This window comes from Canis aureus, chromosome 10 (genome assembly GCF_053574225.1).
Source record: "Canis aureus isolate CA01 chromosome 10, VMU_Caureus_v.1.0, whole genome shotgun sequence".
Classification (NCBI taxonomy): domain Eukaryota; kingdom Metazoa; phylum Chordata; class Mammalia; order Carnivora; family Canidae; genus Canis; species Canis aureus.
The window spans coordinates 17,067,598-17,091,993 of NC_135620.1; the positions used below are offsets into that span (position 1 = coordinate 17,067,598).

The 24,396-nt window shown below is 40.2% G+C and overlaps 1 protein-coding gene and 1 long non-coding RNA gene across 4 annotated transcripts in view; both read right to left on the bottom strand.

Annotated features, from left to right (window-relative positions):
• The window catches only part of LOC144322019 (uncharacterized), a 326,103-nt gene that overhangs the window by 252,117 nt on the left and 49,590 nt on the right, over positions 1-24,396 (bottom strand). The gene's annotated exons all lie outside the window — the stretch shown is intronic.
• LOC144321601 (NADH dehydrogenase [ubiquinone] 1 alpha subcomplex subunit 5-like) lies at positions 17,357-18,098 on the bottom strand. 2 transcript variants are annotated; one of them, XM_077910936.1, is made up of 2 exons: positions 18,038-18,098; positions 17,357-17,550 (listed from the first exon to the last, which is right to left on the bottom strand). In XM_077910936.1, exons 1-2 carry the CDS (start codon positions 18,096-18,098, stop codon positions 17,381-17,383), a joined length of 231 nt encoding a protein of 76 aa, XP_077767062.1. In that variant the 3' UTR covers positions 17,357-17,380. The 2 variants fall into 2 exon arrangements, with proteins under 2 accessions (XP_077767062.1, XP_077767061.1); XM_077910935.1 differs by having other exon boundaries at positions 17,357-17,658.

The window sequence follows — 24,396 nt, forward strand, 5'->3', positions numbered from 1 at the left end:
CCTAATTATGTGTCCTTGGGCAAGCGGTTTTTTTTTTTTCATTTCTTGAAAAAAAAGAGACCAGACTAGATGTTTTCAGGTCCCTTTTTTGGCACTAACAGCTTTAATTTTTATTTTCTCCCACCAAAATCTAGAAACTCTAGGGCAAGGGCTACAAACATTAAAAGCTACAAAGCCCAGGCTGGTAAATGAGTGAAATTTGCCTGGTGGGACTGGAAGCCAATTGAACAATACACACCCCAGCCAATCCTACAGCTGGGAACATTAGCTTGTCATCTGGAGATTCTGTTTTCCAATAGACCTCAGAATTCCCTTCCCTTTTTATTGTTTGAGTCTAACGCAATTTTTCAGAAAATCTCTGTGGCCTACATAAATCTCCTCATGGACAAGACGTGAAGTGGATTGCTTTGGATACATTATAACTAAAAATCTGGAGCACCTATATTCTATTCCTGTAAGTGACCCCCTCCCTTCAGAATTTTCTGAATTCTGAAGAATTTTCTGACCTCCTCCATCACCCCATATTGTTCTCAGTTTAAATTTATATTTCCAAGATCCCCTTCTAAGCTCCAAACACAATTTAATTAAAACATTAGATCAAGCCATAAGACCACATGGTTGTGAAAGTGGCTTTGTCTCTTAACTAGGACAGAAAAGCTATCATGTGGCAGTGATAACTGACAGAAGCCCCATCTCTCACTTTTCATTTGTGATGCTACGAGGGGAATCCAAGGATTCTCTGATCCATTAAAATTTGTGTTTTACAGGAAATACATTCAAGTTATTCACCAACAAAAACTGCAAATAATTACTGCCTAGAAAAATCTTTTTTTTTTTTTTTTGCCTAGAAAATTCTAACCTTTCTCTGACGCAGTACTTGTCAACTCCACAAATATTGCTGCAGTAAAAGAGCAGAAACACCAGGTGGCAGCATTATATCATTAAAAATTCTTAGTACTTGACATTAAGGTTAATGTTTGTAAAAATTGTCTTGGCATAATTCAAATCAAGCTACGTGACTTTTAGATCTCTTCTTAGCTGACTAATTTCTTTAGAATTTATTTTTAATCAATTATTATTATTCAAAGTAGATTACTATTGTGGCTTACGTCATTTAGCTCAAAATAGGCCTTAAATTTTTAGAATGTTCAGTTACCAATACTTTTGGGGTTAAATGGTATAAAATTGCATAATTTATATGGGAGGGGAGGTGGGTAGGGGATGAGGTAACTGGGTGACGGGTACTAAGGAGGGCACTTGATGGGATGAGCATACTATAACTGGGTGTTATACTATATGTTGGCAAATTAAATTTAAATTTGAAAAATTTTTAAAGGAAAAAAATAAGAAATAAAAAAATTGCATAAGGGGAATTTTTTTAACAAATGTCCTTGCTTATTATTAACCTATTTGTGTTAGAGGCCCTTGGGAGTGATGAATGCTGCATTTTCTATAAGAAATCCTGGATGGTTAGCATTCATGTTTTAGAGTCCAAGCAGTACCAAACAGTAGTGCAAAAGAGAGTATAGAAAATAAGCAAAGAATCTGTTTTAAAGTCTAGGAATCACTCCTCTATGTGCTCTGGAAATAAAACCCATTTTCAGATCTCTACTGCAGGGCTTAAAAACTTAATCCCCAGCCACTTGAGAATCAAACTGTCCTCTCCCATTCCCCCTTTCACCCACTTATCCTCATCTCTGTTTTCAGTTTACTACTGGACACTGCCATCTCCTTGCAATTCAAAGTGGAACATATAATTTACCACAATAAAAAAGGGTGTGTGTGTGTGTGTGTGTGTGTGCATGTAGATAGATGGATATCCATTATGCTGTAACATCATAAATATCCAGAAATGATTCTTTTTTTAAAAAAAAAGATTTTATTTATGTAGAGAGAGAGACAGCAGAGGGAGGGGCAAAGGCAGAGGGAGAGACTCTCAAGCAGACTCCCCAATGAGTGTGGAACCCAAAGGTCTTGGGTAGGGGCGGGGGGTGTTGATCTCATGACCCTGACTGAGATCATGACCTGAGCTGAAACCAAGAATTGGACTGAGCCACCCAGGAACTCCCAGAAAGGATTGTAATAATTTTCAATTATGTCATAAATGTCCTCAACTCCTTAAAAAAAAAAAAACAATGCAGACCTTTTATGATCATAGGCCCTCCCTCTTACACAATTATATCTGGCTAAAATCTGGTGTTTGGAGCTGGGGATCTACTGCTGGGAGGCAGGTTTTTGCCATAAGCTGTTGACCCGGAGGGCTCCCTCTCAAAGTAACCCCTCCTAAAACGGAGGACAAACTGACGCCATCTCCTTTTGTAGAGGAGGCACAGAAGCAAATGCTGGCAATTTCAGAATAGCCCCTTTTAACCCTTAGTTCAGTAATTATGAATTCAAAAATAATATAGCAATTCGCAAAGCACCCTGATATAAGCTTAGCAATATCTTAATTGTAAAGAAAAAGACGTATCTCTCTTTCTTTCCTTCTTTTTTTTTTCTCTTTTCATTTCATGAGACAAGAAGTTAATATAGTGAATCATTCCTTTCCTTAGGACCTTCAGAAAACCTGAAGGAAGTTATGGACACTCTGCAAAAGAAAAGCTTGTATTCACTAATGCTAAAAGGACACGTTTGCAGAGGACTTGGGGATCAGGGACCCCCACTTGGCCCCAGTGTGAAGAATCTTTGGCACTTCCAACCTTCATTGTCTGTGAAAGCCATGCTGTGCCTGGAGGGAAAACCCCAAAACCCACGTAGCCCAAGCAGAATGTGCCTGATAAATCTCTCTCCTCAACCTAAATATCCACTCCCTAACTAGTTTGTTTGCTGCTTGTAAACATTTTAGTTTGTATTGTTTTGCTTTTCCTGCAGAAGGCTTGGAGGGAATCTGTAGTGTGTCTTGTCTGAGAGCCACTGCAAAAAGCCACATCAGTGTAAGTCACAGGGATGAAAGGTACAGCACAGGGAATAGAATCACTGGTATTGTAATAGTGTTATAGGGTGAGAGGCGGTAGCTATACTTGTGGTGAGCACGGCATAACATATAGAGTTGTGGGATCACTGTGTTGTACACCTGAAACTAATTTAAAAGGTTACATTAGTGTGCCAACTGTGTTTCAATTGCAGAGAAATGAAAATAAACAAAGACAAACAAACAAACAAATAAATAGAAGCTGAAGGGAAAAATAAGAAAAGAAAATCGTATCCAGATTTCAAGCAAGCAAGCAAGAAAGCCAAGGCAAAATGGCAGGCTCTGAAGTTTCTCTGGTGAGCAAATAAATTGGGCCACACATTCTACAGGGAAATCTGGTAAGCTCTCAAGTGACTTAAAATTCTGCACATGCCTTGACCTGGCATTCCTACTCCTAAAAATTTATCCTAAGGAAATAATCATGCCTGTGTGGGTGGTACAGCCAAAAGGGTAGTCACCAGAGTGTTGTTTATAATTCAAAAATGAGAAATAAACTGTCTGACAACATTGGAAATGTTAAACCAGCTCTGATATTTCCATTAAACAAAATAATATTCAGCCTTTTATATTGGTTTGATAAAGGTCAGCGAAAATATTGGAATATATTTAATATATGAAGTGGAGAGTCTAAAATAGTTTCTAAATGATTCTATTTTGATAACATAACCTGAAGTACTATACACAAAGTGGCTAACAATAATAATGCCTTGAAGGATTATATAATTATGATTGGTTTTATATTTTGTCCCTTGTTCCCTTTGTTTCTTATTATTTCTCTCTGTATTTTTCTACGATAAATACATATTGCTCATACAATAAAGAAAAATAAGTATGTTCCAAACATGAGTACTGTCTGAGGATCCTCGAGCATTAAGGTTGGTGGCCAAAAAAGAAAGGAAATTTGCAAAGCAAGAGAGGTAAGCACCTGTCAAAAAGAGTATCAACAAGAAAACTGAAACCAAGATACTTGTTCCCACTTAGCAAACCTTCAAGGTAGCAACCAATCCCCAAAAGGAGAAACCCCATGATGCACAGGGTCCATGGCCGGGACCAGAGCCGCTACAGGTTACCAGGTGAGGCCACATTAACACCTACCCAATCCCCTCATTTTCTCCTTCTGCTGAAGCAATTCATGATAGATAAACTCTTTTTCTGTAAAGCTGATAAGGAAATAAATGCAAGTTTCTAGAGCTTTATAAAAAGTGGCTCCAAAAAAAAAAAAAAAAAGTGGCTCCAAAAGTCTTAGACTGGCCAAAAGAAAATTTTTTATGTTCTCACGCACATCCCTACACTGGCCCAGAGAAAACTCACATGCCTAGAGGAGAAAACTGTACCCTTTCCTACGTAAAGAAGATTAATAGCAGGCTCCAGCTTTTCGGTCAACGGTGCTTTTTAAAAAGGGTCTTTGTTTCACATAAGAACATTTGAACCTGTTCCTTTGTAAGTGGGAGCACTTTTAACTCAGACACATGTTAAAATCTCAGTATAGGTTCCTTAGATTTGTGGGCCACCATGATTTTTTTTCTACTATTATCTCTGCTTCCAGTCTTGTCTGCCTTTTCACAATGGGCTGAAGTGCTCTAAGATCCCATCTCCAAAGCATGGAATTTTTCAGGGACAGTCCACAAACCCATCAGTGATCATCTTAATTTTCTGTTTTTTGTTTTTTTAATGCAAATTTCCTAGTTGAATGATGTAAAGACTACCCTTTGTGACCGCACCAACTACGACCAAAACCTTGATGTCAAAATTATGGGTAGAGTAATTTGACTTATGTTTGGAGTTCCCGTTTGGCAAAGGAATAAAAAATCAATTTTCATTTATTTGGAATCCCTTCCTTTTCATTGGTTGTATCTAAATTTGGGGGAGTTTATGGAAAGCGAAGGCCTTGAGAAATATGCTCCATGGTTCTTGGATCATCATCCCCCAGGTTATACCCAGCTGCCCCCCAAAGGCTGAGAGGAGTTACACCTCTGTGTGTGTGTGTGTGTGTGTAAGTTCATCAACTTTGTGCCAATGGTTTTTTTCTCAAACCAAACACCAAGTAGTCTATCCAAATGTGATGAATTCAGTGTGCATTGGCGGTATAGTGGTGAACATGGCTGCCTTCCAAATGTGATGAGTTCAGTGAGTGAGAGACTGTCTAGCTTAGATAGAAAAAAAAATCACTCCACAGATTCTACAACTAGAGACTCATTTTCTTTATCCAAGTATTTTTCCTAGACCTTTTTGTACAAATATTTAAAAAGCTAATTTTAAATCATCTTTATTCAACTCTCTTAAATCTTCCCATTTTTTCACATTTTAATGATTCTAAGTTACATATTCTGGAGTATAATTAATTTAGACTTAGTGTGTACTTAGGTGGCTTTAAGTCATACTGGTATGTATGCCACCTTGCCCAATGGATGTATCATCTGAAGGTTAATACTAGCTTTTCATAGGGCAATATTGTGCCTCTTTTCTCCTGTCAATTCAATTTGTAGTAGGGGTTCAATAAATGCAGGCCATCTTGTATTTCCTTGTGATGATGAAGCATATTGTCAAGAGAGTGCACTCTGAACTATAAGTGCTAGTTTTGAAAACCAGCTCTGCTACTCATTAGCAAGGTAATCTTGACCAAATTACTCATGTTCTCTACATCTTAGTTTCCTCCTCTGTAGAATAGGTAATAATAGTACCTGTCACATGGAGTTGTTTAACAGATTAAATGACTTATTGTACATCAAGAACACAGAAAAGTGGGTGATATGAATACAGGCCATTTTTAAGATTTCCATGAAATCAGGTCATAAATCTCACCATTCTAAAGTGAATCCTGTTTTCTAACACCATTGTCTACAAGAGTACAATGTACTTGTGTCATTTTCTTAAGTTTTCAGTGGGGGTGATGTTCATCCGTTTAGCATCAAATGCCTAGTAGCTAAACCAGAAAAATCTATAGACATGAAAATAAATTATGAAAATGTAGAAAATCTTGTAATTAGACTCAAATTATGATTAGTACCTCGATCAAACCTCTAATTCCGTGGATAAATAAATCTTCATTTTAAGAAATCTCATTACCAACATCCACTCTTACTAGATGGCAATACCTACATATGCCAAGAGTGTCTATATTTAGACAACTGTTATTTAGGGGCGCCTGGGTGGTATAGTCAGTTAAGCATCTGACTCTTGATTTCAGCTCAAGTCATGATCTCAGGATCTTGGGACTGAGCCCCACATTGGGCTCTGCGCTCAGCAAGAAGTCTGCTTATTCCTCTGCTCCTCTGCCTGCTTACACTCACTCTCTCTCAAATAAATAAATAAATAAAGTATTTAAAAAAAAAACAGTGTCTAAAAATAAAAAGATCCATATAAAGGAAAAGTCAAAGAACTGTGCATGCCTTCACTTAACAGCACACTTCCATGGGACAAGCTTCATGTATTTTGCAGAGAGGGCTGGTAAAGAGGGCTTACCCTTTCAACAAAGACTCTAAGGAATTAGAATTTGCAAGATATATTCCTTTGAAACTATGGATATTGACTCTTTCACAAATGCAACATACAATGTTGGGGTTTTATTCTTCTGAAACATCCCATGACAAAGTCACAGATCAAGGACTCCTTAGCCAGGTAGCTAGATGTGTGTTGATTTAAAATCCTTCTGCAGATAACCCTCTCTGCTGTGAAGAGGCCTTCTTAGCCCTGGGTGTTTCATTCATCATCCTTAGCTTTTGCTGAAAAAAAGTTGGCTGTTCACCTCTCTCTAAAGATCAAGTCATCTGTGCTCAAGACAAATTGCTCCTTTTTCGAGCTCTAGAAATCTATGTTTACTTCTAAGTCCTAATGAAGATGTATTACTTCAAAAGCCACAACGGAGAGGTCCCAGATACGCCTTTTGAGTGAATTCCAAAAAAGGTTGTTAGGTTGTGGGCATAAGAGGTTTCTGCTGCCTTGAATCAATTCCTTAAAGTGTTCCTCCAAGTTCTCTGCAGTCCATGCTAACCAGCAGCCCCAGAGTGTCAAAGACGGCCAACTACTGGCAATGACTTGGACCCTGACACAGCCACCGAATGATGAAATGATTTTCTTTCCCTTACAGGAGGATAATCCTCCATTATTTTCATACAATTCGCTCAGAGGGGAAGACCAAAATAGAAGCAGAAGATGCTTTCCACAGAAGATGTAATAACGATTTTCTTTCCTGGAGCCCATAGAAGGCAAGCAGTTCAGAGGGTTCTCCCAGACTATGGACACTCAGAGAAACATCAAGGCCCAGATTTCAAACATCCTCTACTCGACTAAGAACAAACGCATGACTTTCAAGGACAGATCCCAGCTACTTCTTTTTCCAGAACCTCGACATGATGCACATTCCAGCCAGAGGTCTTTAGCAGAACCTGAGGGGGAAGTGAGGTATGAGAATCCTGAGTGATTTTCAAAAGAGAGCTCAGCAAGACAGTGGCAGGTCAGGAAAAGTGCTTTCCTGACTCTGATAGCTACATTTCATTTTCTCCAACATAAGAAATGATCCTGGGTGCCTCACTACTAGAGGAATACAAATGTTTCTTGTTAAGAAAACCAGCTGAGGGGCACCCGGGTGGCTCAGTTGGTAAAGCATCTGCCTGTGGCTCAGGTCATGATCTCAGGGTCCTGGGATCAAGACCCTCATTGGGCTCCCTGCTCAGCGGGGAGTCTGCTTCTCCCTCTCCCTCTGCCTACAGCTCACCCTGCTTGTGCTGTCACTCTCTCTCTCTCTGTCAAATAAATAAGTCAAATCTTTAAAAAGAAAAGAAAATCAGCTGAAAATGTAACATGGAAAAGCAAAATATCATCTTCATAGACATCTTTACTGTTCCTAAGATACTCCAGGCTACAATAACCTCTCCGGACTCTGGGAAGCACAGATTCAGGTCCAGATCCAGCGGTTTTTCAAACCTGGCTCCATGGATACCCCTTTGGGGAGCACTTAGGAGAGTAAGAAGAGCCTTTCTACCCCGACTTCAACCAGCAAAGCTCTTAGCTTACCTACTTCAAGGGGTCCATAATTTTTAATGTTTTTAAACAATTAAGGCTAACCCTATATCTTTAAAAATGAAGAAACCAAAGCAAACAGAAGTTAAATAACCAGAAAGAAGTACTATTGAAAGAATGAGTGGTGGAGATGAATATGTAAGTCAACCAACCAAGGTCTGAGATCTAAAGAAGAAAAGGAGGTGAACTTAGACCATCCTAGAACCTGGGAGGATGAGCACTTTCAAGAGATGATTCCTCATGAGCACATATTACAAACCCAAGGTGGGCTTGGTTGACTGACTTAATATTGGTCCCTTTTCCTTTGAACCTCATTTTCTTGTAACAGTGAAATAAAAAAATGGCAGTATGACCACTAACCTCTTTCATCACAAATACATTTAACCCCCTGCAAATTACCTCAGTGATTCTATTCCTTTTCTAAATCTCTCCTCCAGTGCTCACTTCAGCAGCACATATACTAAATCTCTCCTCCTTTCCATAGCTACCTCTTCAAACCCCAACCCTTCTATGAGGTTTTCCTCTGAATCAGCAAAACCAATTCGGCCCCACACAAATGCATGTAAGTTGCCTTATCCAAAAGCATCATTTCTATCAATCTTGCAGCTGTGGGCAATTTTATTTTGTGAAAAACTCAGAAAAAGAATATTTCAAATAAGATGAGGGGTAATAGAAGACTATTAGTCCCCTTCATAGAGTAGTAACAGTGGGACCAGATGACATGAGGAATCCTACAGCTAGAAGAGTCCTTAAACAGGCCATTCAAACCAGCACCACTACCTTCACAGAGCGACATCCTGAGGCTCTGAAGACAAGAAACAATTTGAAAAGCATCCAGAGATAAACTTTGACACGAACTTGAAATAAAATTGTTTGAATGTCTTCTCTTGTCAATTCAATAACCCCACTTCCACATTCTGTTCGCATATTTTTATTTTTATTTTTCTATTCTATTTGTGTCTTTTGACCTTTCTATAACTTCTCTTGGTTTGGTAAATCTCCCTCTCATCCTGAAATGCCAGACTATCCACTAAGTTTCAGTAGGGTCTGAGTAAGAAAAAGAAAACATTTTTCTAAGCTCCTCTATACTATATTCCTTTCTAAAAAAGATTTTATTTATTCATTCATGAGAGACACAGAGAGAGAGGCAGAGACACAGGCAGAGGGAGAAGCAGGTTCCCTGCAGGGAGCCTGATGCAGGACTCAATCCCAGGACCCTGGGATCATGACCTGAGCCAAAGGTAGACATTCAACCACTGAGCCACCCAGGTGCCCTCTATACTATATTCTTAATTGTCATCCAAGTTGCTTTTTCTCAAATTACCCAAAAGCCTACTAGCAAGTAAATATTATGTACATTTTCATGTAGTATATTCTGCGTCTTTTTTCTCTGTAGAGGATGGATGGATCAGTAGGGGGCAGGGGAGGGAGGGTTTTCAGAATAGCATTGCTTGTATTTTTGTAAACTTTTTTATTCAACAATATCTTCTGAACATCTTTGTATATCATTAAAATTGATCAACATTACTGTTCTCATGCTCCTACAGTATTGCATCATCTACATGCCATAACTTATTTATTTTTTTAAATTTTTTTATTTATTTATGATAGTCACACACACACACAGAGAGAGGCAGAGACACAGGCAGAGGGAGAAGCAGGCTCCATGCACCGGGAGCCCGACGTGGGATTCGATCCCGGGTCTCCAGGATCGCGCCCCGGGCCAAAGGCAGGCACTAAACCGCTGCGCCACCCAGGGATCCCCCATAACTTATTTAAATCCAGGATGAATTCTGCCTTCTGAGAAGTTGCTTTTTTTTTTTTTTTTTTAGGATTTTATTTATTTATTCATCAGAGACACAGAGAGAGAGAGAGAGAGAGAGAGAGAGAGGTAGAGGCACAGGCAGAGGGAGAAGAGGGTCCATGCAGGGAGCCAGATGCAGGACTCGATCCCAGGTCTCCAGGATCACACCCTGGGCTGAAGGCATGCACTAAACCGTTGAGCCACCCAGGGACCTCCCGAGAAGTTGCTTCTTTAGTCTGGTTCAAAGTGTTGATTATTCCAACAGTTTCCAACTGGCCTTCTTATCTGCTTTCCCCTCCATGATGCATTATCCACACGACTGCTGACCTGATCCTCCTAAAACACAGGGAGGATTGTGCTACTCCCCTTTTTACAACCCTTCAACTGCTCTTCAAATAAAACCCAAACTCCTTCCCAGGACATTCAATACTCTCCCAGAAACTAGCCTGGGTTTCCTGCTCCATTCCCAGCACCCCCATCTCTCCCAGCCCATAACATAACAGGCATCTCACCACTTCCTGCTCACTCCGTGGAAAGTCAAGGCTCTGTGCCTTCCTGGAATGTCCTTCCCCACCTTGTCTATATGGCTAATTCCCATTCCTCTTTTGAGATCCTCCCTCATAGCCTTTCTTGCCACCAACAGAATTAGTATTGGCTTTTCTCTGTGTGTGAAGCCATTTCTCTATTTCTACATAATGACACTTACCATACTGTGTTATAATTTTTTATGTAAATATTTATCTCTCCCACAGTTCTGGCTTTATCCCTAATGTTTTGTACGCTAACTTTCCCTCAATAAATGTTTGTTGAGGTGAATTCAACCGCTTAACCTGTGGATCAGGGCAGCTGAAGTTCTGAGTCCCAGGATGAAGTGCATTTCCACTCCCTTATAGCTGGAACCCTGATACATCAGCAGCAATTGAAATTGCTAATCTATTATTTCTTCACTAACTTCCAGCTTGTATGCAACGGATAGAGTCTTAAGGATGGTATCATTGACAGTATTTGAACTCTTTCTACTATAAGGAGGGAATGATAAATTCAGACATTATGTCCAACATTCCATTACAATAAAAAAAACTCCTGGAAGAGGCACCCACTGTGAGAGAGCCGTCAATAGCTAACAGAAAACAATAAAAGTCTGCCAACAATATAAAAGTAACATTTAAATGTGAATATTGACAAACGCGAAATATTTCATTAACTTTTCCCATCTTTGTGATTTCTTTTTCCTTTCCCCTTCCAAGAAATGATACACAACTTTCTGCTGAACAATCATCCACAAAATATCAAATGACATAGTCTTAGATGGTATTTTCAGAAAACAAAAAAAAAGAGAGGGGGGGCGGGGAAGTGGTCTAGGTAATAGTGGTTTCAGTGATATCAATGTTTACTTTCCAGTTTCTTCTTACATTTTCTAGGCTTAGTGAAGCATGACGATTGTTTTTTTCAATAAAATACATTCCCACAGCACCGCAATACTAATCATGTGGTGTTTTGCTTTGCTTTGTATTGTTCTCGTGCTAATTGCCACTGATTTATTGGATGCTTGACCTCCTAAGTGTGGTTCATATGGACACTGAAATCCAGTGAAATCAAAATCAACACTGCAATAAAGTAGGTCTGAAAAACATATAAATGTTGCCAACATAACAAATTCTTTCCTTAACAAACCACTGGAGATACCCAAACTCTGATTTCTCTTAGGTCAACGAGAAGAACCACATTTCCCTTACTGTTCCACTTTCTAAAAAACTGTAGCAAAGAAATCGAGAAATGCACAAATCCTAAGCACAGGTCGATAAATGTTCGCAAAGGAAGCCCAACAACATAACCAATACCTAAATCATACGCAGCACCCGCAAAGCTGCTCTCACATGCACCCTCCAGCCTACCTACTTAAGTAACCCAGATTCTGGTATATTAGCTTTGCCTGTTTTTGAACTTTACATAAATGGACTCATAGAGTGCATACTCTTATGTCTGGTTTCTTTTGCTCCAAATGATATTGTTGAGACGCATCTTTGTTTTTGCGTGTGACAACAGTTTGCTGGTTGTCATTGCTGTATAGAAACCTTTCTTTTGTTTCAGGAGCATCTAAACAAACAAGCCAGCTTCCTGAGGAAAACACTTTGAGACACGTGGAGCTCAGTGTTTAGAATATACAAGCTTTAGTCAAAAGAGGAAACAGTGAATAAGATGACCTTTTGAAATAACCTGAACTCAATTGTTAAGAAGCAGCTGTTTGAGGCAAGAAATGGAATCCCAGAAAGAGCCCTGTGAGATAAGTCAGAAAAAATGGTCTTGGAAAGAAATGCCCAGAACTGAATCATGTATCTTGGTTCAAAAGAAAATAAAACTGGCCCTTCAGAAAAGATTTTGATTCAAGTTGTCTTTGCTCTCACCTCTTTAGCAAAATCTTCCTTTTTTTTTTTCTTTTTTTTTTTTTTTCTGCCTATGCAGTTCTGTAGTTGATCTGAAGGCCACACTTCTGTTAGGGATCAGTTTTTGCCACACCTTTTCTCACACTGTGTGGTATATAACCAAACAATTTCTCACATAAAAAGACATTTTCATTCCATTTCTGCCTCTTCTATTTAAATTTTTTCAAGTATTTTTAAGTAATCTCTACACCCAACGTGGGGCTTGAACCTACAACCCTGAGATTAAGAGTCACACACTCTACCGACAAAATCAGCCAGGCGTCCCCTTTTTCTGCTTCTTTTAAAGACAGGCTATCAAAAGCCTTCTCTGTAAGTTTTTGTTATTTCCATTACCATGATCTATCAATGTCATAAAAATTTATAAAATTAACTCGGCAAAAAGTCTGCTTCTCCCTCCCCCTGCTCTTGTGCTCTTGGTTTGTCCTCTCTCTCATTCTGTCTCAAATAAATGAAGTCCTTAAAAAATAAAAAAATTTAAAAATCCAGATATAAGAGGGCATCCAAAGTTCATTTCATTGGCTACTAAAGTATAGTGTGGTAAATTAAAAGTGGTTTTACATTATTATCTTTCCATCAGGAGAGCGAGTCTACTTCCCCACAAGGGAGTCACCTTGTGTTTGCTTTGACCAACAGAATGAGGCAGATGTGACTAACATGACTCTGAGCTCAGGCTTCAAGAGCCTTGCAACTTCACTGCCACCCCCACCCCTTTCCGGACTTGCTGCCTCCATAGGAGACAGCCTGTGCGAGCCTGCTGAGGGAGGACAGTGTGTGGAACAAACACAAGTTGCTTGTACTGCAGTCCCTGATGGTGATGGGTAGTTTTGGGGTTAACCTGACCAGCCTCATGGATGCCCAGAGAGCTAATAAAACATGTCTTGGTGTGTCTTTGAGGATGCGGAAGAGATTAGCATTTGATTCAGTAGATTGAGTGAAGACATCTGAGCTCACCCATGTAGGCAGGCAGTATCCAATCTGCTGGAACAAAAGGGGGAAGAGAAAGCAACTTCTCTTTCTTTCTGAGCTGGGATATCCATCTTCTCCTGCCCTCAGACATCAGAGCTCCTGGATTCAGCCTTCAGGTTTAGACTGGATTATACTACCAGCTTTCCTGGTTCTCCAGCTTGCAGATGGCAGCCTGTGGGACTTCCCAGACTCCATAACTACCTTGAGCCAATTCCTATAATAAATCTCCTCATGTATACCTAGATATATCCCACATATATCTATCCCACAGTGAATCCTGATGGATACACTGACCAACAAGCCCGCAGAAGACAACTACTTGCATATGCCCTAGGTAAGAGCAGCAAAATAAACACCTAGCTGAACCCAGCCCAACTTTATGGAGAACAGCAACAACTAATTAATTGCTCATTTAAGCCACTAAATTGGAGGGAGGATTGTGACTCAGCAACAGGTAAATGAGACAGGCACCCAGAGCCCATTTCATTAAGTGACATACCAATTCAGTAAGGAAAACAGGATAGTACGGTTGGGGTTTCACTATCAGGTCCCCTACTTCAAATTTCTATTGCACTTTTCTGCCTAATTTAGCCCCAATTTATTTCAAATTGGAGAAACTATAATTAACTTCTAGTATCTGTCTCTGCCCCCATTTACTTTCCAAACCAATCTCACTTCCTTGCTACCACCAAAATATCGAAGATGCTCGGCAGCCTGGGTGGTTCAGCGGTTTAGCGCCGCCTTCCACCCAGGGCCTGATCCTGGAGACCCGGGATCGAGTCCCACGTCGGGCACCCTGCATGAAACCTGCTTCTCCCTCTGCCTATGTCTCTGCCTTTCTCTCTCTCTCTCTCTCTCTCTCTCTCGTTCTCATGAATAAATAAATAAAATCTTTAAAAAAAAATCGAAGATGCTAATTAAAATTCTCCCTGCCATTCTTCCTTTCAAACCCACTTCTGCCTATGGGATGAAGTCCTGAACCCACCATAAGGCCCTCCCCAAAGCAGAACGGAGAGTATTGATCCACCCCTTCCCCAGTGATTAAGGGTTGCTCCCAGATGTGTTAACCTCCCCTGTGCTTCCAAGCTGGGCATATGTCATAACCTAGAAAGTTCCTTACAGCATCTACAGCACCAAAGGAAATATTGGGGTATTAGGTGAGACACTGGAAGGGAGATCTTATCACCTCTAAATGAGTAGAAGTCTACATGGAACTGTCCAGTGTGGCCACAGCTGAATCTGAGGGCAGCCAAGCACATGTGAATCACTGTGTCAGCTGTACCTGCTATTCTATTCCCAGTCTGAGGTCAAATCAGAAGACCCATTTCCTTGAGACGCCTTATATAAAAGGTCTCCTGAGAAGTACCTGGAGTGCCTGAGGTGGTCATGCAAACCTTGCATCTCCATGAATTACTGGAGCTTCTCCATCCAGACATGGTAACCTCAATTAAGTGGATCTGGGGGGATAGCTGAGTGGCTCTGCGGTTGAGCATCTGCCTTCAGCTCAGGGCGTGATCCTGGGTCTGGGTATTGAGTCCCGCATGGGGCTCCCTACAGGGAGACTGCTTCTCCCTCTGCCTGTGTCTCTGCCTCTCTCCCTATGTCTCAAATAATATAATAATATATATTGAAAGAAAAAGAAGAAAGAAAAGAAAGAAAAGAAAGAAAGAAAGAAAGAAAGAAAGAAAGAAAGAAAGAAAGAAAGAAAGAAAGAAAGAAAGAAAGAAAGAAAGAAAGAAAGAAAGAAGAAGAAAGAAAGAAAGAAAGAAAGAAAGAAAGAAAGAAAGAAAGAAAGAAAGAAAGAAAGAAAGAAAGAAAGAAAGAAAGAGGGATCCCTGGGTGGCGCAGCGGTTTGGCGCCTGCCTTTGGCCCAGGGCGCGATCCTGGAGACCCATGATCGAATCCCACATCGGGCTCCCAGTGCATGGAGCCTGCTTCTCTCTCTGCCTCTCTCTCTCTCTGTGACTATCATGAATAAATAAATAAAATCTTTAAAAAAAAAAAAAAGAAAGAAAGAAAGAAAGAAAGAAAACACCTCCGGAGTCACTTAATGTATGATTATTTTCTTTAAAGAACAAACCAAAAATTGTACAGAATCACCTGGGAAACTCGTTTTCAAAGGGCTCAGGTCCCACATCAAAATCGGAGAATTCTGAAATCTATAGGAGTAGGATATTTGTACAAGCTCACAGTTTGTTTCTGAGACAGCCAACAGTTGGAGAACAACCAGTTAAGAAAATGACCCGTCTCTAAAACAGGATTCTTCACCACTGGGTGGCGCCAGAATTTCAAAGATGAAAATTTCTACCACAGTATCCATTTCCCCTTGAGAGTGCAGTGTATTTCCCCTTTCTCTCCCCTCCACATCACACCAAAATAAATATTTCACTCTGTATCAGTGTGGCATTTTCTCCTCGAATTTATTTAGGTTATAACCCACTGTCTTGCTCTGGAGAGACCTTGGAGGGTGCTATTTCAGCAATGCCTCCACTGTCCCTGGGCATCTTCCCTTCCCAGTGCAATGTTTGGAAGAAGAAAATCCACTGTGAGTATTGGCCTCAACAGCAAGCAGTGACTGGACAAAAAACAATTATATGACATGTTCCCGAAAGCCATGGTTAGCCATTTGTAGATTTCGATCCCTGCCCTTTTCCAAAAACCATGACTTCAAAAACACACCAGAATCACGTTTATTCTTTCCAAATTCCCACTGCCTCAGTGCAGAAGTGTTGGACAACTTTTTAACGGTTTTGTCCCCTCTTCTTAGTCAGAGTTCCTGCACATTAAAAAATCCCATGCAGATAATAATTTCACTTAAAAATTTCTCTGAATAGTTCACTTGTTTGAAATGTGCTTGAAGATGCTGTATATAGCCTTCCATGTGTTTTTTTTCCAGATTACATCTTATTTTACTTTTTAAAAGATTTTATTTATTTATTTGACAGGGAGAGAGAGCATGAGCAGCAGGATGGGGAGGCAGAGGGAGAGGGAGAAGCAGGCTCCCTGCTGAGCAGAGAGCCTTTAGGGGTTTGATCCCAGGACCGAGAAAGCATGACCTGACCCGGAGGCAGTCACCTAACCAACTGAGCCACCCAGGCGCCCTGCATTTAATTATTTTTAAATGTGAACTGAACAGAAATACCTGGAAACATAAACAAAACAAATAACATTTATTTTATCAGTCCTACAAATATCTACTGAGCAATTATATGTACCAGGCACTGTGATACACGCTAGCAGGGAGATATGAGTTTGAACACAACAAAAAGATGGAAGCTCTCATGGACTTTTTTTTTTTAAGATTTTATTTATTCATGAGAGACACACACAGAGAGAAGCAGAGACATAGGCAGAGGGAGAAGCAGGCTCCATGCAGGGAGCCCGACGCAGGACTCGATCCCCAGGACTCCAGCATCACGCCCTGAGCTGGAAGGCAGATGCTTAACCGCTGAGCCACCCAGGCGTCCCTCTCATGGACTTATATTTCTAGTTGAGAGAACCATGGAGGGGAGGTAGCAAATAAATGAACAGAGTAATGAGAGTGACAACTCTTTCAAAAAGTAAAGCAGAATGATGTGATAGTTTCTGCACAAGGTAGAATTATTTTTGACAAGGTGATCAGGGAAGGAATCCCTGAAAACCAAGAATAAATGATGATAAGAAGAACCATCTAGGGGCACCTGGGTGGCTCAGTGGTTGAGCATCTGCCTTTGGCTCAGGTCATGATCCTGGGGTCCTGGGATCAAGTCCTGCATCGGGTTCCCCGCAGGAAGCCTGCTTGTCCCTCTGCCTATGTCTCTGCCTCTCTGTTTGTCTCTTATGAATAAATAATTTTTTAAAAACTTAAAAAAAAAAAAGAGCCATCTAGGCAGAGGGCAGGGCAAGTGCAGCAATCTGGGGAATGAGGCTGGTGCACTACAGACCAGGCAGGAAGGCAATGTAAGGAAGCCTGAGCCAAATGAGCTTGGAGACAGGAGCAAAGAAAGACCTTATCAAGGCCAGATACTGCAATTTACGTATATATATTTTTAAGTAAAATGGGAAATCACTAGAAGGCTTTAAGGAAGAAAGTAACATGGTCTTATGTGTTTATTTATTTGCTTGTTTATTTATTTAATATAATAGAACATTTAATTACATCAGTTTCCCATCAACACACTAGTCATTTAATGATGATTATATTGGCTGTTTCCACTGGTTGGCAGGAAGCTCTTCCAGTAAATGCTCCCATGGTTCCCAGTGTATCATTTTTCCTGCCAGACTTAGTTCATTTCCAGCCTGAAATACCACCTCTTCTAGTTGACCACCCTGAAGTTGGTCTTCTAATTTCTTAACATCTGGTTCTACTTTAGCCATACTCAGCTTCTCATTTGTAATCTGTTCTGCATATGTTCTATATGCTGCATTTTTAGGAATTCGCTCAAGAATATCAAGAATCTTTGGGTAACCATTTGCTTCGATGTGGATGGAACTGGAGGGTATTCTGCTGAGTGAAATAAGTCAATCAGAGAAGGACAAATATTATATGGTCTCATTCATTTGGGGAATATAAAAAATAGTGAAAGGGAGTAAAAGGGAAAGGAGAAAAAATGAGTGGGAAATATCAGAAAGGGAGACAGAACATGAGAGACTCCTAACTCTGGAAAACAAACAAGGGGTGGTGGAAAGGGAGGTGGGCAGGGGGTGGAGATGACTGGGTGACAGGCACTGAGGGGGGGCACTTGATGGGATGAGCACTGGGTGTTATGCTATACGTTGAACTCCAATAATAATAAAAAAAAAGCCAAAAAAAAAAAAAAAGAATCTTTGGGTACAATATTGTTAGTCATTCACAAAGATTCTCATGTATAACCAATCCCACAAGGCAGGTAGTCTTCCTTAGCAAACCCACCATGACAGCACCTACATATTTATTTTTTAGATCATCTTGGCTCCTGATTGCAGAGAGGACACAAGTGGAACCATTGCAGTAATTGTCTGCATGAGAGATGATGGTAGCTTGACAAGAAATAAGCTATAGAAATGGAGAGAATTCACATTCTGGATGTGTTCTGGCAGTACAGACTTGCTGATGGACTGCATGTGGGGAATGAGGGCATGAGAGAAATCAGCAACACCTCAATTGCTATTTGATCAACCAGGTAGATGGAGAGGCCAATTACTAAGGGTAAAATGAGGAGGAAAAGTTTAGAGGAAAGTTCTAAATTTAAAATGCTGATTTGGTCACACTAAGTTTGAGATGTTTATTTAATATAGGAACAGAGGGATCCCTGGGTGGCGCAGCGGTTTAGCGCCTGCCTTTGGCCCAGGGCGCGATCCTGGAGACCCGGGATCGAATCCCACATCGGGCTCCCGGTGCATGGAGCCTGCTTCTCCCTCTGCCTATGTCTCTGCCTCTCTCTCTCTCTCTGTGTGACTATCATAAATAAATAAAAATTAAAAAAAATAATAATAATATAGGAACAGAGGGGAACTATAAGATTTAATAGGTAATAGCATATAATATTTATAGCCTGGATAATATCATATAAACACCATATCATATAACTGTTTTTTCTAAGATTTTATTTATTTATGAGAGACACAGAGAGAAAGGCAGAGACATAGGCAAAGGAGAAGCAGGCTCCTACTGGGAGCCAATGTGGGACTTGATCCCAGGACCCCAGGATCACAACCTGAGCCAAAGGCAGACGCTCAACCACTGAGTCACCAAGGTGCCCCTCATGTAACTATTATTTAAGGGGTGGATAATATCACCTAGAGAATGTGTACAGATAGAGAAGAGTATCTGGGACTGAGCCCACTGACTCTACACTGATGCTGTACTGTTAACTCTCTCAATGAGACTGTAGCAATTATGGGAAATATGATATCATCAAGATCAATATTGATGAGAATAAGAATACTCCACATGGTACTGCAAAAATAAATAAATAAATAAGGGGGTGGTGCCTGGATGGTTCAGTTGGTTATGAAACTGACTCTTGATATTAGCTCAGGTCATGATCATGATCTGGGGGTCATGAGGTAGAGCCCCACATCAGGCTCTGCACTGGGTCTGGAGCCTGCTTCAGATTCTCTCTCTCCCTCTTCCTTTGCCCCTCCTCCTTTCCGCTTCTGTGTGAGATTTCTCTCTTTCTCAAAAAGAAAGAAAATATGATATTTTTTTCCTGTTTCCTTCCTGGGTAACAAGTGGACTTGGCAGTAAACTGCAATAGAAACAAAATCTTACTATTAGTTCAGATGTCTTTACAGCCAAAGGAAGTTATGAGAATCATCTCTCTCCACAAACCAAAGAGGTTTCCAAGATCTCTATTAAGCCTGAGTTAATAAAGTTGAATAGATTTCTTGAATGCAGATGTTCACAAATGCTGTATGCAGCATTTCCCAACTTTCACACAGGCTAGAGGAATTGTCCATAGACTACAGTTTAGGAAAGCACTGACTGAATCCACGCACACATTTTATAGATGAGAAAACTGAACACAAGAAGGAATAAAGTCACTGGGCCTGTAGCTCATTATTTTAAAACATACCATTACTACAAAACTGCTTGCCCCAACTTTACCATCTGAGTGCCTATTTCTGCTATTTTCCTAAAAGCTGAGTTAATGAGAGGTCAACAATAGGCTTTCAGGTTGATAAGATGCCCCAAGTTCCTTCTGAGTCTGAAGTGCGCACATGTAGCTTATAAGGAGCTGCTTAAGAATCACTACATTATATATCCACAATATGAAGTGGGAGACAGATTTTTAATTTTTTTTTCTCAAGTACAAACTAGACAATCAAACTATGACTATATTTATGGCTTTTGCCTCCAGTCATGTGTGTGACTTTGGATCCATCCACATCCTGTCAAATCTCTGAACTTCCATTTATCTGCTTGTTAATAATTAGGGCAGTAAAATGAGAGTTAATATTTGCTAAAGTTTTGGCCCATGACACAAAGTTTCAAAACCACCAGAAATGGTCTTTAACAATGATCAAAAGAAGCTTGGACTAATTTTCTGAAAAGCCATATCTGGGCAGCCCCGGTGACTCAGCGATGTAGCACCGCCTTCAGTCCAGGGCCTGAACCTGGAGACCCAGGATCAAGTCCCACGTCGGGCACCCTGCATGGAGGCTACTTCTCCCTCTGCCTGTGTCTCTGCCTATCTCTCTCTCTCTCATTAAATAAATAAAATCTTTAAAAAAAAAAAAAAAAGCCACATCTTCCCCATCACCATTCTGCAGGAAAGAAAACTTGAGTACACAAATACTAAACCCTTAATATGTCAGAGGTCATAATGCACGAGGCATGAGGCAGGATTGGAGGCCAGCTTTGATCTGTGCAATGCAAAACCCTCTAGTGTAGCTGATAGACCTCAGTGGTGGGTCCAGCTGTCAGCTGAGCATGGGGGCTAAACAAGGGAGTGGGAACACTGCACGGGAGTGTGGAGGATGGCTTGGGGATGTCATGGCAACAGTTTGTAGGTCTACCAAGTACGACTTCGAGATATTTAATAGATGTCATTTACCTGAACTTAAAACTATTTTTTTTTTTAAATTTCTAATGATAATAGGCTTCTTAAGTGTACTGGACTATTATCCCAGGAAGATTCCACTGCACTCCCTAAGTTCCCCATCTTCACTGAAGACACTCTCAAAGTACATTCATTTAGCTCAAACAACCGACAACAGTTAAAATATAATAGCCCTGAGAGGAGATACTACCATCTTATCCTGTTAGTGTTATAAATATAGGAGGTGAAGCAGTTAGCTATGACAGCATAACCATCTCAAAACACAGGGGTTTAAAAAACTATTGTTTTGGGGCACTAGGGTGATGCAGTCAGTTATTTGCCTAACTCGGTTTCTGCTCAGGTTGTGATCTCAGAGCCCTGGAATCGAGCCTAGCTTCAGGTTCTACACTCAGCATGGAGTGTGTTTGAGATTCTCTCTCCCTTTCCCACTCCAACTTCTACTCATAGTCTCTCTGTCACACACACATATAAATGAATACATCTTTAAAAAAAAAAACAACTACTGTTTCTCAGGAAGCTACAGGATGGCAGGTAGTTTTATTGAATTAGTCTAGTCAGATTTTGCATGAGCTCAGTCGATGGTAGATGGTAGACGGCAGGTCAACTGGGAGCAGAATGCTTCATGATAGCAAGAATGACTCAGCTCTTTTTCATGTGGTCTCACATGGAGCATGCCCCAAACTCGGACATGTTTTCATGGTGACCATAGAGAAGCCAGAGATGATGCAGAAACATGCAAGGCTTCTTGAGCTTTAGATTCAGAACTTCACATCATCACTTCTGCCATTTTGTTCCGGCCAAAGCAAATCACAAAACCAGCCCTAGTTAGAGTGGGCAGGAACCACAAGGTTATTGGACAAAGGGTACAGATAGAGGCCATTCAATTAGAGATCATCGATGCTATAAATCTAACAGAGGGTGGAAGGGCCAATTTTGATTCAAGGAGTAGAAAAGGGAAGATAGTGAATAAAAGTTATTTGCAATCTTAATAATCTCAAGCCCGGAAATCAGAAATCTCGTTCTATTATCTAGCCTTGAAATCAAACAAATTGGACTCTTCCTTCTCATTTGCAAATTTCTGTCTGTTTTTCCTATGCAAGTAAATCATCTCCACAGATACATTTTGTTTTACAATGGTCACAGATTAAAGCTCATTAAATACTTAAAAATATTTTATCACTTCAGTTCAGCCAAATGATTTTACTTAGATTTTTGTTTGACAAAGAGCTAAAAAAAACAAAAACAAAACAAAACACTAAAAAACTTTAATATCTTTTTTTATTCTTCTAGTTAATGAGCAACTTTAGCATTTGCATTAAGTGCTATGGTGGGACACTTAAAAAGAAAGAAGAATTAAAAGATCAACTTCGCTGTGAAATAGCCTTCTCTGGTATCACAGATTTATCAGAAAAAAATTAATAAAATAATAAAAGTATACTCTGATTATAGAAAGCGTAGATGAAGCAGGAGTGCTAAAACATAGATAATATCATTTAACAATGAATATCAATGCTGTTGTGTTGGGCATGTTTAATTTAATGTATAGTCATGCAAATAGGAGGAAGCTGAAGACCATTTAGAGAGAATGTGGGTGGAACCTGTAAGGTGGCACAAAGTCACTATCTTCTTAAGGGAAGAAAGACATCAAGATTGGAATAAGACATAGGTCACCATGAGTAAGGGGTCAGTGTAAGTGACCCCACACCAGCACCAAGATAAGATGAAGTCCTTGAGGCGAGAAGGTAATGTTATCTTAGGTGTCACAAAAAATGTCGCTGTGATCATTTGCTGAACCACACATGTGCGTTTCAGGTGTGGCTGATCACGTCCCTCTGAGCAGAGTCTGAAAGAGAAACCTAGTAAAGCACTTAATATAGTGAGGGGAGAGCAGGCCACTTGGCTGAAAGGGCTGTCATTGGCCAGATCAGGAGTAAACTCAAAGTTCCTTCCTGGTACTCCCCAGAGTTTCTTGAAGATCAGGTGACCTCTAAAGGATGTGGAAAAGGCAGCAGGCCCTGCCAGCACAGAGGAGCATCCAGCAGACCTTTCAAGCACTGATCATGTTCTGCAAGAGGATACTCCAGAAGAGGGAAGTAAAGCCAATGGACCCAGGCCAGGAATTGTAAGTGACAGGTCTCAGACCTGGGGGAAAAAATAGGTGAGAAGGGAGTGTTGCTTCTTTCTATATAAAAGGTCTCTTTAGCATCTCAAGGACAGCAAGCCTCCACATGAAGGAGGTCTGTGGTTGCCCAAATGGGAGCATCTTCCTTCTTTATCATCAAGAGCTTGAGAAAAAACAAGACTGATCCCACAGGCTTTAGGAACTTAAGACATGCTAATCTATGACACAAGCGTATTTTGCATATAAAGTTAATGAATAGAAGAAGTGGCAGGGTTTGAGGGGTTTTGTGTTATTCAAGCTGAAGAAAGAGAACTCAAGCAGAGGGGGACAGTGAGCAATGCTAGAAGAGTCCCGAAAAGTATGGTTGCAATCCAGGACTCAGTTTCAAGAGAACTCAGTATTTTCCAACAAAAGGGAAAATGGAATTGAAAGAAAGAAAGGGAGGGGGATGGATGAAAGCACCAAATCCTAACCACTAGACCACCAGGGAGCACAGGAAGGAAGGAAGGAAGGAAGGAAGGAAGGAAGGAAGGGAAAAAATAGCACTAAATAAAGAAAAAGAAAATGGGATAACACACTTGCACAGTCGCACTGGTTGTGCTGACTTTGTAGGTTTTGGTTTTAAGTTTCTTCTAATTGAGAAAGATAAGTTTGGTTTTAGGCTCAATTTCTTTGACTTCCTTGTAAGCAGGCACAGTGGCTTAGGCTTTTGGTCCTTTGTTGCTTTGTTTTCTGCTTTAAATTTAGTAAAACCACTAGCAGAGTACCAATTATATGTAAAGGAATGTAATTTTTAAAAAATTCCTCATGAATTCCAACTATAATTGCTTTAAAATCCTTTAAAGAAAGAAAGAAAAAAATAAAATAAAATCCTTTAAAGAATCCTGCCTTAAAAAGGAGAATTTCACAGGAAGGTTGTTAGGCTCAGCCCAGACCTAGAGTAATAAAGAGAAAGCCTCCAGAAACTCATTTAAAGGCATCACCATGGGTACACGCAAACACTGTGAAGACAAACACTGTCCATGAGACGTGACGGGAACAGAAAACATACTATAAAATGTAAATTGATTGAACAGACAAGGAACCATGTGCTTTATTTTACTTCCAGGAGACTGTGTGTAATAATGGAAAGATGCAGGGCTTTGGATTCTACAAACGTGCCCTGAATCCCAGCTCTGAGCCCTTTAACTGCACGTGTGACTAGGAAAAGAGACAGTGTCTCTTGACTTTGGTTATCTTACCTCCAAAATGATGAGAAATATACCTATTCCTTAGTGTTATTAAGAGGATTAAATAAGTTTCTATATGTAAAGTGCCAGGCATATAGAAATTTAACAATAATTAAATTATCTTCCAGTCTTGATCCTCTGTCCCTGAAAACTCAACAAAACACTAGAACACAGTTTCACAGATAAATAGCATATGCCTCTCCAGCCATAAAGAGATGGTTCAGTCCAATCGCCAAACTCCACCTTAATCCACAACAGTTTCATGGGTGTGTCAGGCAGAAATAGAATTTAAACTCTGGTTTACCAGAAATCTCAAAA